General features: G+C 54.8%; 3 protein-coding genes across 4 annotated transcripts; 2 read left to right on the top strand and 1 right to left on the bottom strand.

The window, feature by feature from the left end:
- The first annotated feature begins 742 nt into the window (after nt 1-742).
- Nucleotides 743-4,357, top strand: TMEM140 (transmembrane protein 140). Its single transcript, XM_075140621.1, is given in 5 exon segments — nt 743-757; nt 967-1,061; nt 1,595-1,676; nt 1,678-1,792; nt 2,590-4,357. Coding segments are annotated over 5 exon segments (975 nt in total). The 3' UTR covers nt 3,258-4,357.
- A 372-nt stretch (nt 4,358-4,729) lies between these two features.
- Nucleotides 4,730-5,967, bottom strand: CYREN (cell cycle regulator of NHEJ). 2 transcript variants are annotated; one of them, XM_075152363.1, is made up of 3 exons: nt 5,820-5,967; nt 5,649-5,721; nt 4,730-5,287 (listed from the first exon to the last, which is right to left on the bottom strand). In XM_075152363.1, exons 1-3 carry the CDS (start codon nt 5,936-5,938, stop codon nt 5,048-5,050), a joined length of 432 nt encoding a protein of 143 aa, XP_075008464.1. In that variant the 5' UTR covers nt 5,939-5,967; the 3' UTR covers nt 4,730-5,047. The 2 variants fall into 2 exon arrangements, with proteins under 2 accessions (XP_075008464.1, XP_075008472.1); XM_075152371.1 differs by having other exon boundaries at nt 4,730-5,258; nt 5,820-5,953.
- Nucleotides 5,968-6,336: 369 nt separating this feature from the next.
- On the top strand, nt 6,337-20,628 carry LOC142083109 (uncharacterized). The gene is made up of 30 exons (XM_075152261.1): nt 6,337-6,870; nt 7,644-7,758; nt 8,002-8,175; nt 8,264-8,370; nt 8,827-8,964; nt 10,386-10,549; nt 10,682-10,761; nt 10,856-10,958; nt 11,078-11,142; nt 11,385-11,487; nt 11,607-11,671; nt 12,308-12,410; nt 12,530-12,594; nt 12,837-12,939; nt 13,059-13,123; nt 13,762-13,864; nt 13,984-14,048; nt 14,291-14,393; nt 14,513-14,577; nt 15,216-15,318; nt 15,438-15,502; nt 15,635-15,712; nt 16,762-16,914; nt 17,524-17,693; nt 17,893-17,986; nt 18,703-18,777; nt 19,171-19,283; nt 19,698-19,839; nt 20,180-20,231; nt 20,442-20,628. Exons 1-30 carry the CDS (start codon nt 6,662-6,664, stop codon nt 20,465-20,467), a joined length of 3,066 nt encoding a protein of 1,021 aa, XP_075008362.1. The 5' UTR covers nt 6,337-6,661; the 3' UTR covers nt 20,468-20,628.
- Nucleotides 20,629-22,487: the final 1,859 nt, after the last annotated feature.

The following is a 22,487-nucleotide window of genomic DNA, read 5'->3' as shown; positions in this document are numbered from 1 at the left end:
TGTCTGCGGCTGCGCTGGTGGCGGAGTGCCAGGTCTCGGCTTTCGTCGCCAAACCGTCCGTCGCCTCCAGGCCAGCCGCGCGCTCTCTGCCCCAGCTGGCACAGGGCACCCGCACCAGGCGTGTTTCTGTCCCCGTCACAGTCACACCTGGGGACAGGGATTTACCTGCTGGGCTGGGCTGGGGAGGCAGCAGGAGCTGAGGGGCAAATCTGCCTGCAATTTGGCAGAGTGAACAGAGGGCCATCACTGGGAAAAGAAAATAGGTCCTTATAGACATGAGCCTCAAAGCAGAGGAGAGGGCAGAGATACCACGGGATTTCCCTGGGCCCTCATACATGCAGAGATCACATAGGAGCACAGGGTCTCTGAGGTAGCTCTCCTCCACCCCTGCCACCCCTGCCACATATTTCCACGAACCTGCTAGGAATTTAATTCTCTGTCCCCTCTCCAGTAAACATGTGCAACTAGGACAATTTTTAACTGCTTTTATATTTTATGGAGGTAGAAGGGGTAAACAAAAGGTAACGTGAGATGATTGAACAAAAAGCCCGTGTTTCTACAAGCCTGCCTTCCTTAGGAAACCGGTCTAAAGAAATATGACAGCAAGGGTTGGTGGGTGGGCAGGGCCAGGAGCCGGCTGGGCTGTACTGGTCCCAGCTCTGAGTCCCCTGGGGAGCTGGTCAGCTAACCCAGGGCCCCCTCCAAGTGCAGTTTGCTCTCCCTCTGAGGGCTGCGAGGCAGGATGGCAGGGAGAACAGTGGGCAGGCGTGAGCCATTGTGGGACAGGGAGAGGAAGAACAGCAACGCCTGGCTGCAGGAGAGCACGTGTAACGACAGACAAACCAAGAGGCAATACCAGGGGCAAGACAAACCCTGGTGAAATTAAATGTGCGTGAGGTCTCATTCTGCAGCATCCTCTGGGCCCAAGCACAGACATCTTCCTGGTCATTTGTGTCTTCATTGTAGATCCAGAACAATGGGCATTCTCCATGTGATCTTCCAGTCTCTCCAGAAGCCTGCTGTGAAGACGACCTCCAAGGGAAGCTACAAGAAGTAGTGAGGTATTGACCAGGGGAAGGGGACAGGTTGGTGTCTGGATGCTGTGACCCCCTTCCATGCTGTGTGCGTGCTCCTCCTGGCTATGACCGTGTGGAGGAGGAGAAGTTTGGGACAAAGAAGCTTCATCCCTGTGCACATTAAACAGAGGTGCCCCACTCCCAAGTATCCAGGGAGACAGAGAGTGGGAGGGGGATGCTGAAGGGTCTCTAGTCACCAGCACTGCAGCCAGGCACCGGGTACAGATTGAGTGGGGTCTCTCCTGGCACTCTAAAAACTCAGAGGCTGTACCAAATCCACAAGCGGCTGTGAGGTGATGGCCTGGGCCATCCAGGACATCGGGGCAATACACAACTGGGCAACGGAGGGGGAGACAGCAGGACCGACGTTGTGAACTTCTTGAGGGAAGGTGGTAAATGATTCACAGGAGATAATGCTTGGCAAAGGCAGGAAAGGGTTATTTGCACAGCCTCAAGCCGGAGGCTGAGCTTGAAGCCAGGGTCTCTGAGCTCCTTGTCCTGTGTTTGTGCCTCTGCAGACCCGGGTGGCCAGCGCTGCGATGCCGCGTGGCTCTGCAGCCAGTGATACCCCTTCCTGATGCCACGTCCCTGTTTTTTCAGCACAAAGCAGAAGCCTGCAAGAGGCTACTGAAGACAGTCCACCTTTCTGGGAGAGAAGCAGGGAGTCGGCTTTGCCAGGCAGTCTGAGAGAGGAACAAGGAAGACAGCAATTGCAGGTCTGTCTCTGTACACCCATCTCCCCAAGCCCCAGAGGAGGGCGAGTGGCTGCCGGTGGGTCCGGTGTGCCTCTTTGTGGTGGACAACTGCCTGTCCATGTGGGGCATCGGTCTTCAGGCAACCGGAACAGAAGAGCACCGTGTCTGCCAGCCTCAGTGGGGAGCAGGGCTGCAGGCGATCAACCCTGCTGTGCCCAGAAATGTACTGGCATGCTCTCAGGGGCATGTGGGTGCTGCAAATGAGTGGCATCAATGGCATTGGGTGTCCCAGAGCTATGGGGGAGGGGGCGGGGAGGCAGGGGGAGTCCTGCACTTCAGATCCTGTCATGCCTGCATTTTACTCAGTCGTCCAAAGATCACAAGGGGCATCCTTGTCTGACCAGAACTGAAAGAAAAGCATTTTCCCAGGATAGCTCTTATTCCCCTCCTTACCAGTCAGCAGTGTTTTGCTCCCCTCCCAGCACTGCAGTTTGCTGACAAGCGCCTGTTTTGTCCAACATGAGACCATGGTGCAAACGGCATGTGCAGGGCTAAGGGAGCCATGCTCGTCTCATGCCCTGTCCTCCCAGTGCTGGTCCATGCACGGAACATCATTAAGCCACCTTTGCTGTTACCAAAAACGCACCCCCCTCCACCCGGTAACACACACACGCAGCACAGTCAGAGGCAGGACTGAGACGCTCCTGCTCTACTTACAAGGGGAGTCCCAAGACCTCAGTGACACAGGCTCAGAGCACATCTCGGGAAGGGTGCCATAACACGCAACAACAAAGGGGTCCTCCCTTCATGTTTTGCAGCAGGCGTCCCCACAGCAGGCTTTACCGTGGTATCAAGAGAGCATGCGGGCACCAGAATGGGTCTGCTGCAACAGAGGTGCACCGGGCACCTGCTCTATGCACTGACCCTCCTCGAGGCTGCCGGGGCCTTGGTCTTGATGCTCTACGCGCTGCTGTGGGAAGCCGGGAACCTGGTCGACCTCCCTGACAAACGCATTGGCTTTTACAACTTCTGCCTGTGGAACGAGACAGCTGGGGAGCTGCAGTGTCTGGAGTACAAGCATCTGCAGGTGATGGGCATCAGCCTACCAGGAGTGGTGCTAGCCAGGGTTTGTGTGTATGCCTGCCTGGTCTTCAGCATCTTCTACCCCATTTTTGTTGCACACGTGAAGTGCACAGAGGAGAAAGAGGGCTGGAAGGTGATCCTCATGATACTCGTCATCAAAACAATAATCCTGTCTGGAGGCCTGGGTACATTTCTTTTCCAAACCTCGCAGTGGATTCACCCCTCTGATTTCACTGGGGGCTTCCTGGCACTGCTTGGGGCTCAGGCTCTGCTACTGCTCCAGATCCTCACTGCCACTATGTACCTCAGCTGGGCCAAGCACACACACCCGTGTCAAAGCCCTTTTACTGAGGAGGCCCTGCCCCTTGAGATTTGGCAGCGAAGAAGATGCAAGAGCTATTGATAACCTGATTTAAAATAATCCCATTACAGCTTTAGTCACTGGAAGGAATTTGATCCTTACTCCAAAGGCCTATGTCCAGCCATGCTCTGGCACATGGCTGTGTGCAGCGCTCCTGCAGCAAACAGGCAGCAGACACCAACACCCTCAGCACAGTGTAGAAGCTTCCCAGGAACAGCAGCGTGCAACACACCCCTCGGCGTGGGGCACAGCATCAAAGAGACAGCATTCCTAGCCCTGACTCAGAGGACAATGAAGGGGACCGGTCAGAAGCAGCACACAGTGGACACAGCCCTCTGGCCATACCTAGCCTCAGTATAGGCAGGCAGAGAAGCAAACAGGCTTCCTTCCTTGGAGTTGCCCAAAGAGACTCTGCTCCACCTCCACCTCCTGCACTACCCAGGGATGCCTTCGAGGCAATTGTGACTTGAGCTGTGGCTTCACGCTGCCATCACCGCAGTGGCAGCCCCCGAGGTGCAATGGAAATACTCTCTTCAGCAGGAGCACCTGTACTTCACCTGCTGGAATACCACCTGGAGTGACTCTGCTTTAGTTCGTTAGGGTGCAGTGGCCCACATCCAGCCCCAGCAGCTGCAGAGCACCCGGAGGGGCAGCCTAACAACTTGCTGAACACTGACCACAGCCCTAATGAGGAGGATTTCCATGAGGAAGCAGAGGATTCCGGTGCTTGTCCCGAGGTTTGTCCCCACGGATATTATGGGGCTGAGCCCAGCGCTCCAGCAGCCTCTGAGACTCCAGGAACACTGGTTCTGTGCGAGGGCAGCTCATCGCAAAGCTAGCTCAGATCAACACACACCCGGTGCAAGGGTGTGCTTGGGGAGCAGGGTCAGGGCTGCCAAAGGCCGGGGTGCAGTGCCCCAGTTGGGCCATCGTAGCCAGAGCACTGGATGGGGTCTCTCCGCCGTGGCAGCGCACAGCACCGCTCCACGCCACGTCTGTAACCTTGCACAAAGCAGCGCCTGCTTTCCCCGCCATCCCCTTCGGGGACGTGAGGGTCCGCTTTCTCTCCTGCTGCAGTCTTGGTGGGGATGTGGCTGATGTGGCTGATGATTCTTCATTTCAATAAAGGCTCTCGCACCTGCCCCGGCCTCATGTGGTTTGTTCATCCTCCCTTCAGACCTGGAAGAGGATGCTGAGCCATCCTTATCCCTTCCTAAACCCCCATGCACACTGCCCTGGGGTCAGCCCCCTCCGTATGGTCCCTGCCCCTGACAATCTGCTCCCACCCATGTCTTCCTCAGCTACGGGAGGCCTGACTGGGCCTCGAGGCAAATTCAGTGTCAGGTCCAATGGGGACAGCCTGCCAGGCTGTCACAGAGGGACCGCAAGGACAAGGGAGCCCCAAGGCTGAACTGTGACTATCCAGCTCTGCAGAGCCACCAAAGGCCTTCCAGGGCCAGCAACTCCCTGCTCCCCTCCAGTCCCAATACTGACCCACCAAAGGGACACTCACAGAAACCCAAATGTCCTCCTTAATCTGTCCATGCCCCCAGATGCCAAACAGAAATGAACACAACCTAATCTGGAGCCAAATCCCACTGAACCCAGCACACGCCAGGAGAAGCGAGTGCCCCCTCCTTTTCCCCCATGGCCTTCATGGGCCTCCTACCAGCTCCATGGCCCACCAACACGGCCGATGCACAGCCCACTCCAGGCCATCCTCCCTCCATCCTTAGTGCTGTGGGAGGAGACACCCTCCCCACTGTCCCCTTTGCTCCGGGGGACCCGCAGGAGGAGGCAACGTTAGCTGAAAAAGATCTCCCTGACGTATTTCAGTACATCGTCCTCAGAGTACTCCCAGCCTGTCCTCTCTGCGTCGGCACCAGCACCAGTGTCAGGAGGGGATAGAAGAGCCGGACTGCGCTCGCTGCCCGCCCCCGTGCTGGCTGTGCTGCCAGGAGCCTCCTCTGGCGTTGGCTGGAGCTCCTGCTCCTCTTCGCTCCCAGACCGGGCCTCCTCCTCACATTCCTCGCACTGCAGATTCTGACCAAAGGGAAAACAACCACACCCGGCTGTGCGCGACTTCACCCCGGGAGCACCCCAAGGGGCAAGGGGGGCAGCCCACCGTCCCCGCGGGACACCCCTCGCCAGTCCCCGGCTCCGCCGAGGAGGCTGGTTTTGTCCCGCAGCGCCCGGCGGGTCGCCCGGGGGGGCAAAGGCAGCTGCGTCGGCCCCTGCAGCCTCCGGGGAGGGGGGGACTGGGAGACCCGGGCGGCGCTCGGCAGCGCCCCCACACCCTCCTCCCGGAGAGGGGCCGCCAGGGACGGGGCGGCAGGGGGCGGCAGCGCTCCCTGCCCGTGCCCCGGAGCCCTCCCGCCCGCCCGCCCGCCCGCCCGCCCGCGCTCGGGTACGGCCCCGGGGGTCCGGGCTCACCTCGGCCAGGACCGCCAGGGCCACGTCCACCAGCTCCGCCTCGTCCATGCAGTACACCACCGCCGCCGCCGCCCTGGGCACCGCACGGGGAGACGCTCAGCGTACGCAGGGCCCGGCCCGGCCCGGCCTCGCCCGCCCGCCCGCCGCCCCCCCTCGCCCCGCCGGCGCTACCTGGGCCCTGCCGCCGCCTGCCGCCGCCCGGCCTTGCGGGGGGGCGCCGCCGCCGCCCGCTCGTCCCCCACCGCCCCCATCCAGGCCGGGAGAAGCCGCCGCCGCGCACCTGCCGCCATCCCCCGCGCGGCAGCACCGCGGGCGGGGCGGGGCGGGGCGGCCCCGGGAGCCGCCCCCCCGAGCGGGAAGCCCAGGGCTTCCCCCGCCGATTCAGCGGTTGGTGCCCGCGCGGACACGGCTCCTCCCGGCGGAGAGGCGGGGGACAGGACGAAGCTTGGCTGCGCGTCCAGCGGTTCGTCACAGCCCCGTCCGCGGCCGCCGCTGCCGTGTTTTGCTCCGAAGCCTCGCCCGAGGCACGGCGGGACGCCTCCCTCCGCGTTCCAGCAGGGCGGCACGCAGGGTCCTTGAGCAGCAGCGGCGCGAACGCCGCATTTCCAAAGGCGCTTCCCTTCCTGGCCCGGCCCGGCCCCGCCCCGGGGGCGCCCTGACGGCGGGGGCAGAACCCGCTCGTCCCGGACCGGCGTCGTCGGGCCCCCTGTGACGGCACCGTCGCGCCCCCTGTGACGCGCCGAGCGCGCTCGCCGCTGCCGCCCTTAGGCGGCCCCCGGCAGGGATCGGCGCTCAGTGCTGTCGCCGCCTACGGCTGGAGCGGCAGCGTGTCTCTGGCTGGGAGCGTCGGGGGCTGCGAGCCGCGGTCGCCGCTCGGGGCTCGCTCTCGACTTTTCTCGCCCTCTCCCCCTCTTCTTCCCTTCCCCCTCCCCGCCCGGGGCTCGGCAGAGCCCGCCGGGCGCCTCCTGCGGCTGCTGACCCCGGGGCGGGCGTGCCCTGGTCCCCGCCGCAGCATGCAGAGACTCGTCGGACTCCTCAGGAGGGTGCGGGAGCGGCCGCCGTCCGGCAGCGCTTCCGCGCCCTGCGCCGCCCCGGCCTCCGAGCTCCAGGAGAACGGCCGGGGCGGGCTGCACAGCGCGGCGGCCAACGGTGACCTGGCCCGGCTGCAGCGGCGCTGGTGGTGGAAGAGACTCCGCATCAACAGGCGGGACGCGAATAAGCAGTAAGGGGCGGGCAGTGCCCGTAGCAAAGCCTCCACCCGCCCTGGCTGGAAGAGCCGGCAAAGCCCAGCACGGTCGCAGGCGCACTCGCAGCAGGGCCGGCTCCACAGCGCTGGCCTTGCCGGAGGCTTGCCCGAGCCGGGACAGGAGGCGGCGGATGCTCCGCTCTGTCCTGCCCTGCCCTGCCAGCCTGGTCCCTGTAGTGAATCTTCTGTGGAGCTCAGCAGGCCTTTGTCCAAGCAGAGACGGCTCCTTTCCTGTTGCCAGACTGAGCGGCTTGCTTGAGCAGGCGTGGATTCACAGAAAGACACGGCACAGCCTTCCCGTTGCTGTTGGAAATCCCATCCCCTCTGTCTCTGGGACGTGCCTGGCACGGGACTGATCGGGGGAAGACCCAGGGGCTTACGCAGCCTCCGTAGACTTACATAGCCTCCATAGACTCCAGGCCGCCAAGACGCCGTCTCCTTCGCTGTGCTGGGTGGCTGGGCAGTCCTGCTGGAGGCAGGGACCGGTGCCCGGGCATAGGAGTCTGTTTGCGCAGGTTCATTGACATAGCTGAGGAAATGCCTCCAGACCCCTCGGCGTGTTGGGGACTTTTCCTAGCCAGCCCCAGGCTTTGCGTGTGCAACTGCTGCCACCAGCTCTGGAACAAGAAAGCTTGCTTTCAGCTTGTTTTTTGCCAGTTGAGGCTTGTGGCCGTGTGCAGCCGGTACCACAGCCTGAAACGATATCTTCGGCTGTCTGTCTGCGTTAACTGAATATATTTAATTTCTAGGACGCCTCTGCATCTTGCTTGTGTGAATGGCCATGCAGATGTCGTTCGATTTCTAGCAGAAAAGAAGTGCCAGCTAAACCCTCGTGACAATTTTAATAAATCGCCGCTGATGAAGGTGCGTGGAATAAGTTATGCTCTTGTACATTGGGCTTACCGATTATGCACTGAGTGATACACAGTGATGGCATGATTCTTTACGTAGGCCTGCGTAGAAACAGGCATGTTATAGTCAGGGGGGAAAGGGCATATGTTGCCTAATCTTTGAAGACGCTTGTACTTTCCCGGGTTGGGAAGATGCGGGAGTTCTGACAGAGACGTAGATGTTGGAAGTTATTCCTCCTTTGTTTCTTGTTTCCAGGCAGTAGAGCGCCAGCACAAAGACTGTGCGGCTATTCTGCTGAAGCACGGTGCCAACCCTGACCTCAAGGGCAGTGGCGGCAACACTGCCCTTCACCTGGCTGCCCTCATTCCTAGCAAATCTCTAGTGGAGCTGCTACTTGAGCACAATGCTGACATTGAGGCTAAGAACAAGGTAAGCTTGGACTTTGGGTAAGGCTCCTCTTCCCAAAACTTGCTTGACTTTTCTGTGTTATTGTAAGGGAGATGATTTCTCCTTGCAGTTGGGATACACTCCGCTTGCTGTTGCGATCATGGAGCGCTGTGAAGAGATGGTCGAGTTCCTTCTTCAAAAAGGAGCTAACGTGCATGCTCAAGATAATCATAAAAGGTGAAGGGTTTGTCAAAAGTGCGCATGGGACTCCTTAGCATTGTTCAAGTTGGATTGATGGGAGGCAGAGGAATGAGCTTTGAAAAAGAACCAGGAGCTGCCCGGGAGGAGCTCCTTCTGTGTGACTTGTGAAAACAGACCTGCGCTCGGCTGCTTTCTTACCTCGGGACGATTTCCGCACAGAAGACCGTAAGAAAGCATTGGCTGTGGTGCCACACACACACACACAGACACACACAGACACCTCGCCTGTGGTGGCAGGTGGTTGGCCTGGAGACCTCCTGAGGTCCTGCCAACCTGAATTCTCCAACGCTTCCACAGGTTTGGCTGTGCTTTCACTCTGCCTGTAATGGAGAGGGGAAATAAATTGTCTGGGGAGCAAAGAGGGACTGAAGTAATGGCAATGCAATGTCTGCAGAAGCTGATGTATTTCCCATCATCTCTTGGATGCTTTAGGACCCCTTTTATGCTTGCTGCTGTTATGGGGGATTTGAATCTAATACGACGACTTCTTCGGCATGGAGCTAACGTTTCTCAAGAAGATGGCTGTGGCCACACAGCTATGCATTATGCCAGTTTCAGTACATATGCTGCGTAAGTGTTTTACGTTCTCAGAGCAGTTGCATTGTCAGAATGTCTGTGCTGATGTGCGGCCCTTTTTGATAACATCACCGGGGTTTAATGAGGCATTGAGACCTTTGTTGAAGCTGGGCTCAGTGTCATCTTCTGATGCATCTCTTTCTGTGTCAAGAGTGGATTTGGAAGTTGAGGAAAACTTCCCCCCACAGTTCTCTCTGACAATTCCCCTTTGTGCTGCCAAGCTGCACTCAACTCAACTGACTAGCAACTACCTGCCTTTTGTTTCAGAGGGGATCTAACTGATATCCCCTGAGTTAAAGTCTTCAGCGGTTTTCCTCCTCTCATGGGTAGCTTTGCACCCCTGGCCGTTCCTTCACTAAGGTGGCTATGTGTGCTTAACAGCTAGGCTGAAGGAAATAGCCCTCTTCCCTAGTGATGGCAGCCTAGTGATGGGTGAATAAACTGCATTATACCTAGCCATAAACAACTGCCCCTGACCTCTTGACCCTGGATCTTGACTTGGTTTCTTCTCCCCCTGCCCCTTCTGTCAGCCTGTATCAATGGGAAGCAGGAGAGAAGGGTGCCTGGGTAAACTGTGGAGTAAAAAACCCTTTAGGAATAAAGCATGCTTGAGGATTGCTCTAGCAAAACAAGATGTTCATTCCTTCCCTCCAGGCTTCTGGCAGAGTATCAATGGTGCACTAATGCACCATTTTGCATAGCAGCCTTGGTCTGGAGCACGTTTTAAATATTTTCTTTTCTTGTTTGTTTGGGGTTTTTTGTTTTGTTTTTAGTTCTGCTTACGAAGCAAACCTGAAAGTGGTCTCTCTCCGGAGCCCCAGCTGACCCTCTGCCAGGGTGGTTAGAAGATAACACCCATACAACGTAGTTAACCCTTGCAGAGCTTGCAATGCAACCACAATCTTTGTTGGCCTCTTGATACCCCTCTTAGGAGCTCTCTAAAATCTCAGGTCCTCAGACTAACCATGGGAATTTCTGAAGCCCTTCAAAGTCAGGACTGGCTTTGAGGAGACGTTACCCTGGCTTGACATGAGGAGTTGCTGCAGCATTAGTATAGCATCCCACTGAGGTAGAAGCCTTATAGTTAGATGTCAGTCTGCCAGGAGGCTTGTTAATCTCGCTGGCCCTCGAAATGGACAGGGGGTTTATCACATGAGACTGTAGCCAGCAGGAGTGAGTTACTCCAAAGACAAGAAGAGGCACCTGTAGCGTGAATATGCCTGTAGTGAGTATTTCAGTCTCGACTACTCTAGTAGTGCAGTAAGTTGTGAGAGTGTGTGTGTGTGTTACCCTTTACCAGCTGGCTATGAATATGGGTAGGTTGGCTTATGAATGGCTCTTGCTCTTCCAGTAGAGAGTGGATGCAAGTGTGTGGGTATTTTTAGCAACTGCATTTCCTTCTTTTCTGTATACAGTATTAAAAACGAACTGGAGCAATACATGGCCCTTGGAAGGACAGAAGAATGTTCTGCGGAAGGCTCAGCAGTACTTGCCAGCTCTCCCTCTGGCACAGCTGCTGACTCTCCCTTGGGCGCGCCTGCACTGACCGGAGCAGTTAGGATCCTGCACCATGGAGGAGGTGACGATGACAAATCACTGTGGCCTGTAGGAGAACGATAGATTGTCGTTTGGACGCAGGGCTTGAGGGATAGGGAAAGGCAGAGTGAAATAAGCACTCACAGCAGCATCGTGCTTCTTACCTCCTTTGTAGGTGTCTTGCCAGCAGCAGGAGCAGAACAAGAGGACCATTTTGACTCCTCTTCTGAGAATGAAGTACTTTCTCTTCTGGAGGTAATGCAGAAGTCACGTTTCTGTGGCCCCAGTGCTGAAACGGGTCAAGAAGGAGTCTGTGCCAGTTCTCACGCACGTCTTTTAAATTACGCAGACGGATTCGGAAGGTCCGAGGGAAGTGTTGGCCGACGTGCGGCTTCCAGCTGCAGGCAGACACGGAGTGTGCGCGCAGCCCCTTGCAGAGGAGCGCGGCAATGGTAATTTCCTGACGGACTAAACGGTTACCTTTGTAAGCTTCCCTGGAGTGAAGCAGATGGGGAAAAACAGAGTGAAATGAGCACTCACAGCAGCGTCGCGCTTCTTCCCTCCTTTGTAGGTGTCTTGCCTACAGCGGCAGGAGCAGAACAAGAGGAAGATGATGACTCCCCTTTTGATTCTGAGGTAGAATCATAGAATGACTTGCAGCTTTCCAGCCACTCTTCCCCTTCTCTGAAGGAGGCCGTGGGGGCCCGCTGGGCTCGCTTGGTTTTGGGCTCGTTTCCCTCTGCTGCTGCTTCTGCCACCGTTACGCACGTTGGCTGATACCACCTTAGGCGTGTTGGCTGAAGCGGGAGCTTTGTGCGTGGGAACGGGTCGAGAAGGAGTCTGTGCCAGTTCTCACGCACGTCTTTTAAATTACGCAGACGGATTCGGAAGGTCCAAGGGAGGTGTTGGCCGACGTGCGGCTTCCAGCTGCAGGCAGACACGGAGTGTGCGCGCAGCCCCTTGCAGAGGAGCGCGGCAATGGTAATTTCCTGATGGACTTTATGGTTACCTTTGTAAGCTTCCCTGGAGTGAAGCGGATGGGGAAAAACAGAGTGAAATGAGCACTCTCAGCAGCGTCGCGCTTCTTCCCTCCTTTGTAGGTGTCTTGCCTGCAGCGACAGGAGCAGAACAAGAGGAAGATGATGACTCCCCTTTTGATTCTGAGGTAGAATCATAGCATCATGAAATAATTTGCGGCTTTCCAGCCACTCTTCCCCTTCTCTGAAGGAGGCAGTGGGGGCCCGCTGGGCTCGCTTGGTTTTGGGCTCGTTTCCCTCTGCTGCTGCTTCCGCCACAGGCTTCTAACTGGGACCTTGACATGCCGGTGCTGCAGGCAAGCTGTTCAGTTAGGACTGGGACAAAGTGAGGTCAACCTAATGAGCCGGGTCTCCTAGCAGCTGGCCTTTGAGCTGGATTTCTAGAACAGGATTGAAGCAGTAAAGCTTCCCGCTAGTTACAATCCTCTGAAATCCTAGAAGGCTGGCACTGTGAGGATTGCTGGTTTTCCACCACACAGCTCTCTCTTCCGGATTCAGTCAGTGTCAAATGGTTGCCCGTAGGGTCTACAGTCTGGACGCTTAGCTTCTGCCCAGGTCCTCCCTATCTTGGGCGGGTGTACTTCGGCCCCTTTTGAAAGCCCCGCTCAACAGAGATGCCTGACACGCTGGCTGTGTTTGCCCTTTTCGTTCTTTCCATCACCTGACGCCACGTTAGGCGTGTTGGCTGAAGCGGGAGCTTTGTGCGTGGAAACGGGTCGAGAAGGAGTCTGGGCCAGTTCTCACGCACGTCTTAAATTACGCAGACGGATTCGGAAGGTCCAATGGAGGTGTTGGCCAACGTGCGGCTTCCAGCTGCAGGCAGACACGGAGTGTGCGCGCAGTCCCTTGCAGAGGAGCGCGGCAATGGTAATTTCCTGACGGACTAAACGGTTACCTTTGTAAGCTTCCCAGGAGTGAAGCGGATGGGGAAAAACAGAGTGAAATGAGCACTCACAGCAGCGTCGCGCTTCTTCCCTCCTTTGTAGGTGTCTTGCCTACAGCGGCAGGAGCAGAACAAGAGGAAGATGATGACTCCCCTTTTGATTCTGAGGTAGAATCATAGAATGACTTGCAGCTTTCCAGCCACTCTTCCCCTTCTCTGAAGGAGGCCGTGGGGGCCCGCTGGGCTCGCTTGGTTTTGGGCTCGTTTCCCTCTGCTGCTGCTTCCGCCACCATTAGGCACGTTGGCTGATACCACCTTAGGCGTGTTGGCTGAAGCGGGAGCTTTGTGCGTGGGAACGGGTCGAGAAGGAGTCTGTGCCAGTTCTCACGCACGTCTTTTAAATTACGCAGACGGATTCGGAAGGTCCAAGGGAGGTGTTGGCCGACGTGCGGCTTCCAGCTGCAGGCAGACACGGAGTGTGCGCGCAGCCCCTTGCAGAGGAGCGCGGCAATGGTAATTTCCTGACGGACTAAACGGTTACCTTTGTAAGCTTCCCTGGAGTGAAGCGGATGGGGAAAAACAGAGTGAAATGAGCACTCTCAGCAGCGTCGCGCTTCTTCCCTCCTTTGTAGGTGTCTTGCCTGCAGCGACAGGAGCAGAACAAGAGGAAGATGATGACTCCCCTTTTGATTCTGAGGTAGAATCATAGCATCATGAAATACTTTGCGGCTTTCCAGCCACTCTTCCCCTTCTCTGAAGGGGGCAGTGGGGGCCCGCTAGGCTCGCTTGGTTTTGGGCTCGTTTCCCTCTGCTGCTGCTTCCGCCACAGGCTTCTAACTGGGACCTTGACATGCCGGTGCTGCAGGCAAGCTGTTCAGTTAGGACTCTGGGACAAAGTGAGGTCAACCTAATGAGCCGGGTCTCCTAGCAGCTGGCCTTTGAGCTGGATTTCTAGAACAGGATTGAAGCAGTAAAGCTTCCCGCTAGTTACAATCCTCTGAAATCCTAGAAGGCTGGCACTGTGAGGATTGCTGGTTTTCCACCACACAGCTCTCTCTTCCGGATTCAGTCAGTGTCAAATGGTTGCCCGTAGGGTCTACAGTCTGGACGCTTAGCTTCTGCCCAGGTCCTCCCTATCTTGGGCGGGTGTACTTCGGCCCCTTTTGAAAGCCCCGCTCAACAGAGATGCCTGACACGCTGGCTGTGTTTGCCCTTTTCGTTCTTTCCATCACCTGACGCCACGTTAGGCGTGTTGGCTGAAGCGGGAGCTTTGTGCGTGGAAACGGGTCGAGAAGGAGTCTGGGCCAGTTCTCACGCACGTCTTAAATTACGCAGACGGATTCGGAAGGTCCAATGGAGGTGTTGGCCAACGTGCGGCTTCCAGCTGCAGGCAGACACGGAGTGTGCGCGCAGTCCCTTGCAGAGGAGCGCGGCAATGGTAATTTCCTGATGGACTTAACGGTTACCTTTGTAAGCTTCCCAGGAGTGAAGCGGATGGGGAAAAACAGAGTGAAATGAGCACTCACAGCAGCGTCGCGCTTCTTCCCTCCTTTGTAGGTGTCTTGCCTACAGCGGCAGGAGCAGAACAAGAGGAAGATGATGACTCCCCTTTTGATTCTGAGGTAGAATCATAGAATGACTTGCAGCTTTCCAGCCACTCTTCCCCTTCTCTGAAGGAGGCCGTGGGGGCCCGCTGGGCTCGCTTGGTTTTGGGCTCGTTTCCCTCTGCTGCTGCTTCCGCCACCATTAGGCACGTTGGCTGATACCACCTTAGGCGTGTTGGCTGAAGCGGGAGCTTTGTGCGTGGGAACGGGTCGAGAAGGAGTCTGTGCCAGTTCTCACGCACGTCTTTTAAATTACGCAGACGGATTCGGAAGGTCCAAGGGAGGTGTTGGCCGACGTGCGGCTTCCAGCTGCAGGCAGACACGGAGTGTGCGCGCAGCCCCTTGCAGAGGAGCGCGGCAATGGTAATTTCCTGACGGACTAAACGGTTACCTTTGTAAGCTTCCCTGGAGTGAAGCGGATGGGGAAAAACAGAGTGAAATGAGCACTCACAGCAGCGTCGCGCTTCTTCCCTCCTTTGTAGGTGTCTTGCCTGCAGCGACAGGAGCAGAACAAGAGGAAGATGATGACTCCCCTTTTGATTCTGAGGTAGAATCATAGCATCATGAAATACTTTGCGGCTTTCCAGCCACTCTTCCCCTTCTCTGAAGGAGGCAGTGGGGGCCCGCTGGGCTCGCTTGGTTTTGGGCTCGTTTCCCTCTGCTGCTGCTTCCGCCACAGGCTTCTAACTGGGACCTTGACATGCCGGTGCTGCAGGCAAGCTGTTCAGTTAGGACTCTGGGACAAAGTGAGGTCAACCTAATGAGCCGGGTCTCCTAGCAGCTGGCCTTTGAGCTGGATTTCTAGAACAGGATTGAAGCAGTAAAGCTTCCCGCTAGTTACAATCCTCTGAAATCCTAGAAGGCTGGCACTGTGAGGATTGCTGGTTTTCCACCACACAGCTCTCTCTTCCGGATTCAGTCAGTGTCAAATGGTTGCCCGTAGGGTCTACAGTCTGGACGCTTAGCTTCTGCCCAGGTCCTCCCTATCTTGGGCGGGTGTACTTCGGCCCCTTTTGAAAGCCCCGCTCAACAGAGATGCCTGACACGCTGGCTGTGTTTGCCCTTTTCGTTCTTTCCATCACCTGACGCCACGTTAGGCGTGTTGGCTGAAGCGGGAGCTTTGTGCGTGGAAACGGGTCGAGAAGGAGTCTGGGCCAGTTCTCACGCACGTCTTAAATTACGCAGACGGATTCGGAAGGTCCAATGGAGGTGTTGGCCGACGTGCGGCTTCCAGCTGCTGGCAGACACGGAGTGTGCGCGCAGCCCCTTGCAGAGGAGCGCAGCAATGGTAATTTCCTGATGGACTTAACGGTTACCTTTGTAAGCTTCCCAGGAGTGAAGCGGATGGGGAAAAACAGAGTGAAATGAGCACTCACAGCAGCGTCGCGCTTCTTCCCTCCTTTGTAGGTGTCTTGCCTACAGCAGCAGGAGCAGAACAAGAGGAAGATTTTGACTCCTCTTCTGAAAATGAGGTACTTTCTCTTCTGGAGGTAATGTAGAAGTCACACTTCTGTAGCCCCAGTGCTGAAATGCATTGTGATGCTGCAGTGTTGCTGGGGATTCCTTTCCCCACTGTCTGTCTGTCCGTGTTCTTGCTCGCTTAGGTTTCTGCACTGGGGAGAGAAGAGCTTCTGTTAAAGAAGGATGCTTCAACTCAAGCAGATTGTCAAAGCGACAGACAGGTGACTCTATTAGAGGCTGATGCAGATATCTGTAAATAGAGCCTGTCAGTTTACAGAGAGCTGTTCTTGCCACTGAGTTAATTTTGGAGTTTTGCTGAGAGGAGGTTATTGAATCTGGAGCTGAAGTGTATTTTGGACCTCATTTTGTTCCCGTTGTGAAGCAGAAGGTCTGCATAAAGAGGGAAAACAGGGGGTTGGAAAAAAGCACGTCCGCAGACTCTCAGCCTGTGTTCCAAGGAGAAGAATACTGAAGCCTTTTCTGTGTGTATTAGGAAAGAGGAGGCCTCGTGAAGAGCTGCCAATAGTTTAGATGTGCTCAGCTGAGGAAGAGGCCTGCAGGTGCCTGCTGCTAGCAGCCAAAATCTCTTACCTTTCAATTCACCGAGTCATAGAACCATAGAAATGTTTGGGTTGGAAGGGTCCTTTAAAGATCATCTAGTCCAACCCCCTGCCGTAGGCAGGGACATCTTCCACTAGATCAGATCGCTCAAAGCCCCGTCCAACCTGACTTTGAACGCTTCCAGGGCTGGGGCATCCACAAATTCTCTTGTCTACCTGGTCCAGTGTCCCACCATCCTCGTTGCAAAAACTTTCTTCCTTATGTCCAATCTAAATCTACCCTCTTTTAGTTTAACACCCTTGCCTCTTGTGCTGTCACTACAGGCCTTGGTAAAAAGTCTCTCTCCATCTTTCTATATTGAAAGGCTGCAAAAAGGTCTCCCCAGAGCCTGCTCTTCCCCAGGCTGAACAACCCCAACTCTCTCAGCCTTTCTTCATGGGAGAGGTGGTCCAGCCCTCTGGTCATTTTTGTGGCCCTCCTCTGGACCTGCTCTAACAGGTCCATGTCCTCCTGGTGCTGGGGACCACAGAGCTGGGTGCAGTACTCCAGGTGGGGTCTCATGAGTAGAGTAGAAGGGGAGAATCACCTCCCTCGACCTGCTGGCCACCCTGACGACCGATCTAATGACATAATCCCATGAGTAAAAGCATCTCTCACGTTGTCATCTTCCTACGGATTTCTCCATGCTCATGGAACACCATTTCTTCAGAGATGGGTCATGCAGCTGGTGCAGGAGCTTGCCGACGCTCTCAAAAAGAAATCCCTGGCAGAAGCTTCACTTGAAGCCAAGGAGCGCTGCAGCAGGGACCTGCAGGAAGAGAAACTTCAGTTGCAGAAGGAACTGGACAGGTCGAAAGCTAAGGTATGGAGAAAGCCTGTCTCTTCTCTCTTGGCAGGGGCCCAGGCCTTTTTTGTAGCAAAACAGAGCGGGGAACTGATCCTTTCTTAGGGGTTTTGTGTAACCCAGGGTGGTTCAGTGTCACTAACTGTGAATCACTTTGTCCTTAATTGGAGAAGGGTGTGTGTACTCCTTTCAAAAAGCTGCTTCTCAGGTTTCACAGAGCATGTGTATTTGCTGCGTCTCTTGGGTTTGGCAAAGCGGACCGTGTGCTGATGGAGAAAGAGTAGGCATACTGCAGTGTTGCACTGGTGTGCTTTTTTGTATTCCCTCATCACGTCATCATTGTTAGAGAGTTGCAAAGTCACTTTAGGAGCAGGAGGAGCTTCTAACCGTGTTGGAGTGGCCAACAAGTGGCTACAAAGAGTGTTCAGAGTCCTTGAGAGAGGAGGAGGAGTGTTGTGGCAGCGCTTAGGAAACGCTGTAGGAAATCAGTGTAGACATAGGAGAGGGGCCAGTATAAAAGATGAAGAAGTAACATGGGTTGTGAGAGTCGACATGAGAGTCAAAGCAGTTCACTCCTTTTTGTCAAACCTAAGCTGACTACTGGGGATTCTTGTTGTGGTTTGACAGCTGCAGGAATTGAAAGAACGGCGTATCCGGACTGAGTGTTATGCCGAGTCCCTGAAGAACGCCATAAAGAATAAGGAGAGGGAACTAACAACTTCCATGAACCTGTGGGGCCTTCTGGTCGCATCTTCTGGAACTGCGGCTATCCCAGAGCTGGAAGAACGCATGCAACGGTAAGGAAGTAACGCAGTGGAGCAAGGCTTCGCTTTCTGCGATTGTGTGAAAACAACAGGACTGTCTTCTTGCATCCCAGCAAGATAATAATATACAATTTTCAAAGGTGCTTTTGTTTGCGTGAGGTTCTTTCACACTATTCTTTTGGGATTTGTGCTCTTGTGGACTTCTGTGATAAGGCATGTACTTCTTTTTCAGGCTCCAAGTTGGAAAGGCTAGGCTGAAAGCCAGAGCCCAGCAACAAGCCAAGACCATTGAAGCCCTTCAGAAAGACCTGCAAGCCTCTACCTTAGTAAGCTAGTCAGAGCCTTCCCTTTTCATGAGCTGCAGAGCCTAGTTCTGTATTCAGGTGGGGAAGTTTCAAGATGAGGTTTTCCTGGAGAGCCTAGGAGAGATCAGTTCCTCTGTTCTACTGACTATAGGCTGCGCTGAAAGTCCTGCTGGCCCATTCCCCAGCTTTCTGGCTTCGAGAGTTGTCCCATGAGACTATAGCAAGTCCTACTTAATGCCATCTTTGTTAAGGAGTTGACAGTAATGCAGTGGCTTAAGTATTTTCTGCTTTAGACCAGTCGTGAGGTTGAGACCTCAGGCAGCACTTCAGACAGTCATGCAGTAGAGGGATTTGGTACCTTTGGTTGCGGACTTTCCTTGGGCTCTGGTGGTGCTGAGCACTTCGTCCTGGAGGCCTGACTGGCATCATCAGACTGTGCCAGGAATTCTTCAGTTGCCTGTACTCTGGTCACTTTCCCGCTTTAGTGACTATGGATTCCTTGGCCAGCAGGTGTGGGTCCATAATGCAACGAGAAGGCCTCCAAAGATGAAAATCCGCAACTACTGCTAAGGGAATGGCACCTCCATAGGCAGTACTTTGTGTGCTTGGGTGGCATTGTGGGGCAGGCACTGTGTTGTACTGATGCTGGCAAGAGAAGAAGAAATGCTGTGAGGTGTGACCTTCAGTCGGGCAAGTCCCTGAGTGACTTCTTTTTTCTTCTTTTAATGCTGCTGTAGGCTCGTAATGGCCTGGAGGACTCGATAACTGGCTTTCAGACAACACGGGCTGCAAAGGAACACCAACATCGGCAGGTATACGAACAGCTTTGGGGAATAACTAGCTTTAGTCTTTGAATTTCTTGTGGGCAGGTAATTTATGAAAAGATCGGGTGGGCTGTGGGAAACCCCCCAGGTTTTTGGGCAGGGCACCCTCAGGAGAAAAGTCTACACGTTTCTTCAAAATGCAGTAGCACCAGGGGAATGAATGTGCTTGGTGGACAATATGCGGGCGCTTGCGTTCATCAGTATGATTCCTTTGATGGGTAGGCTGCGTGCTGTGGACAGGAGAGAGAGTTGTGGTTAAGAGCCGCAAGAGGAGAGTGGACTTGGGAGATCTGTATTATCTTCTTTGTGGAGAACACTGTCTGCACGTTCTGCATATGGATCCTGTGCTCTGTGTGTGATGTGTCTTTTCTATTTTGAAAGTGTGGGAGTGAAAGCAAGGAAGTCAAGAAGCTGGCCGAGATGAAACGCCGATCAGAAGCGCTTCTGAATGAAATGCGGGGAAAAAACATCGCACTGAAAGAAGAACGTACCAGGCATGGCTTTTTAGTGCTTTAAAGAAATATCACGTTGACTAGAAGTCAAGCTTTACTGAACTCTAATGTAAAAGCACGTACATAACCATTTGTGAGCAAATCCAAGCCTCGCATTCAGTCTTGCAAGGTGCTTCTGTGCATGAGGCTATGGTTTTAAAAAGCTGCAAAAGGCCTTGCAAATGCAGGCTGCCTGCAGTTCTCCTGGGAGAGAAGTCTCTTCTTCCCCTGTTCAGGTAAACTTTGGGCCCTCCAAGTGATGTGTGGCTCTGGAGTGCTGGCTGTTCTCAGCAATTCCTGGCCTGTCAAACACGTTCCAGATGAAGCCAAGCCATGGCTGTGCTGCTTACGCAGGAGTACGTGAAAAAGGCCAACTGTTACTTTGCTTCACGCTTTCCTTACTAATTTGCTGTGCAGGTTGAAGATGCTTCTGGAGGGATTTCAGACAAAGCTGATGGCATATGCGGGGAGAAAGAGAGAGCCCCAGCTCAGTTTCCGGAGAGAGATGAAGAGCAGCTGTTCTGAGGTGGCCAGCGAAGTTGGTAAACTAAGAAGAAAGGTGATTGGTGGATTTGAGGTGACTATTTTTTTCTGCTGGAACTTGTATGGTTCTTTTCCTATACTTTTTTTTCTGTGTTGCTAATTATCTGTTGGCTATATTTTGCAATTGATTGACTTCTCTTGACGCTTCTCCTGCTGTTGTAGCAGTAGACGATGATGATGTCGATGAACACAGACGTAGTTATCATGGTGGGTAAAAACCATGAGCCAGGAGTCCCAGCAGGGCTGCTGAGGTCAATGGCCTTGCCGACCAGGATGCAGTCCCAGTGGCCCGGAGTGAGAAGAGCAGAGCTGGTCACCATACATCGAGATTTTAATACATTTTAATACTCTGGCAGCAGGTGACGAATGTAGTCTTAATGGCCCCCCACCTTACGGATTTCCACAGAAGTGAGTAACTTTAGAGCTGTCTCTTTGAGTTCCTTTTGTTTTGCCGCCTACGCATTGGTGACGTTTCCCCGCAGCTGGAGATGCAGTCGAAAAAACGCATGCAGCAGGCAAGATAAAACCAGGACCTGCAAGAAAAGTTGTCTGCGTTACGTGGGCCCAGCCTGCTGTAAACCTAACACGTAGCCTTTTTTTTTCCCCGCTCTTCCCCAGTCACACCTGAACCTCCAACACGGTGAGTGATGAGAAGATGCTGGAGCAGAGGAAGTGCCAGAAAACAGAGTGCTCACAGGGAGATGAATGAAGCCTGGAAACCTTTGCCTTCCACCTTGCGCAGCCACTACCCTGCATCCAAGTGTTCTGTTGCAGCTTGGTATTTAATAAACTGTGTCGTCTAGTACGTGTCTTAGCATTGCTGCGCAACTGGAGCGCTTCAGACCTAGCATGTTTCGATGAGGAGAGTTGTTTTTGAAGGCTCATTCAGGCTCTCTTCCTACGCAGGCAGTTAGCACGTCTCTCTCTGCCCTTGCTCTGAATGAAAATCCCTCCTGCAGCCACCTCCGAGAGGGAGCATGCATCTGTGCCCTTTTCCTCTGGGGAGGCTTGAACCATGATTGTGCTCAGATCAGGGGCTAGCACTGAGCTACTGCCAATAATCAGTTACCAGACTCTTCCTGCCTTTGTCGAGCAATCCTCCTGGTGGTCTGGGCAGAAGGTGGTGGGCGAGCTTCTGGTAGCCATGGAAGCTTTGCAGATCCCACGGGAACCTGATAGATTTGTAGCCTGCTGAGGGGAAAAGTATGAAGAAGTGGGCACAAGCTGGAACAAGGGCAATCCCACCTCAACCTCAGGAACAACTTTTTCTCTTGTGAGGGTGGTGAGCGACGGCTATTAGGGAGGGGCTGGGCCCTGCCCTGCTGGCCTCGGCCTCCACGACCGAGGGGAGCAGGGTAGCTCAGAGCCCAGAGGGACAAACAAGTGCCTGGTGAGGCGGCAGCTCTGAGGGCACACCAGGAAGCCAGGCCAGGCCGAGCTGGGGTTCAGGCCCAGTGGTGGCAAGCAGGGTCAGACGCAACCCAGTGATGGCCAAGCAGGGCCACGAGGAGGCCAAGGGCAGGCCGGGAAGGCAGCCTGCAGGCTGGGTCTGGAGCAGCGAGGTATGTGGCCAGGCACAGGCACAGCTGAAACAGAGCTGGAGACAGGGACGCCATGACAGAGCTCAGGCAGGGCCTGGAGGCCTCTGCCTACGCCTCGGTGGGCCTCCCGGGGCCATGGTCTGGAGGCACCAGGGACCTGGGGTGGGGCTGGTGGCTTATTTGTGCCACCAGAGAGGTTGTGGAGTCGCCATGCTTGGAGGTTCTCCAAAATGGATGTGGCCCTACGCAACCTGCCCTGGCTGACCCTGCTTTGAGCAGGGCAGGGACGGACGAGATGGATGAGATGAGGACCCTTCCAGCCTCGATGATGCTGTGCCTTCAAGGCACAAATGTCTCCAGTGATCCAGAAATGTTACACTGCAGGCCCGGTTTTATTCGGCTAGACCTCCTGCCTGCTTTAATGAGCCTTTTGTCCGAGTCTGACCTCATGCTAGCTGTAGTCTTCCCTGGGCTACACACATCAGACAAAACAACCGCAGGCTGTATCCAACATCTCCAGGCACAAAGATGGCAACAACCTTCTCAGACACCGAGTCATGTTTGTGAGGTGTGATGCCACTAGTGAAGAATGGCCGTAGAGTTAGCCAAGTGAATCTTGATTTCCAACCCCCAGTTTGAGACCTGAAGTGAGAAGAACCATCATGCTCCAGGTCTGACTGGGCAGCAGTGGAAGCTGCCAGCTACAGAGGTCCACCTGGCCCAGTCCCCATCTCTTCAAATACAAGGAGATAGCTAGCTAGGCATTACACCTTTGACAAGCCACTCTTTACAAATACGCCAAAGAGCACTTGGCAAAAACAGACTGAAATAATGTTCCCCCTCCTCTCCAGGCAATCACCCTTCACAGTGGTGAATATTAACAGATGTCCAGGTTCTAAAACCAAAACAGCCTTTGGAGGATACCAAAGGTATCTTCAAACAGTAAACTGGACCCATTCTTCATATAATTGAGAATGAGAGCTCTGCCAAGGAACAGCAGCACTGTAAACTCCCAGTAAAGGCCAAGGACATAAGCTGCAGTAAGCTCCGTGGCGACGTGTAAAGCAGATGAAATCTGGCTGCTTAGCAGCCCATTCAAAGACTATGCAATACCTGTGCACAG

This window comes from Calonectris borealis, chromosome 1, assembly GCF_964195595.1.
Source record: "Calonectris borealis chromosome 1, bCalBor7.hap1.2, whole genome shotgun sequence".
Taxonomy (NCBI): Eukaryota; Metazoa; Chordata; class Aves; order Procellariiformes; family Procellariidae; genus Calonectris; species Calonectris borealis.
This window is presented reverse-complemented; position numbering and strand designations above follow the sequence as displayed.

Excerpts from the sequence above, each read along its gene's own strand:
- LOC142083109 (XM_075152261.1), top strand. The coding sequence starts at position 6,662 with ATGCAGAGACTCGTCGGACTCCTCAGGAGGGTGCGGGAGCGGCCGCCG. Across the intron at positions 11,143-11,384 it reads ACTCCCCTTTTGATTCTGAG|ACGGATTCGGAAGGTCCAAG; the intron begins GTAGAATCATAG and ends TAAATTACGCAG. Across the intron at positions 18,778-19,170 it reads AGGAACACCAACATCGGCAG|TGTGGGAGTGAAAGCAAGGA; the intron begins GTATACGAACAG and ends CTATTTTGAAAG.
- CYREN (XM_075152363.1), bottom strand. The coding sequence starts at position 5,938 with ATGGCGGCAGGTGCGCGGCGGCGGCTTCTCCCGGCCTGGATGGGGGCG. Across the intron at positions 5,722-5,819 it reads CAGGCGGCGGCAGGGCCCAG|GGCGGCGGCGGCGGTGGTGT; the intron begins GTAGCGCCGGCG and ends TGCGGTGCCCAG. Across the intron at positions 5,288-5,648 it reads CCCTGGCGGTCCTGGCCGAG|CCGGGTGTGGTTGTTTTCCC; the intron begins GTGAGCCCGGAC and ends AGTCGCGCACAG.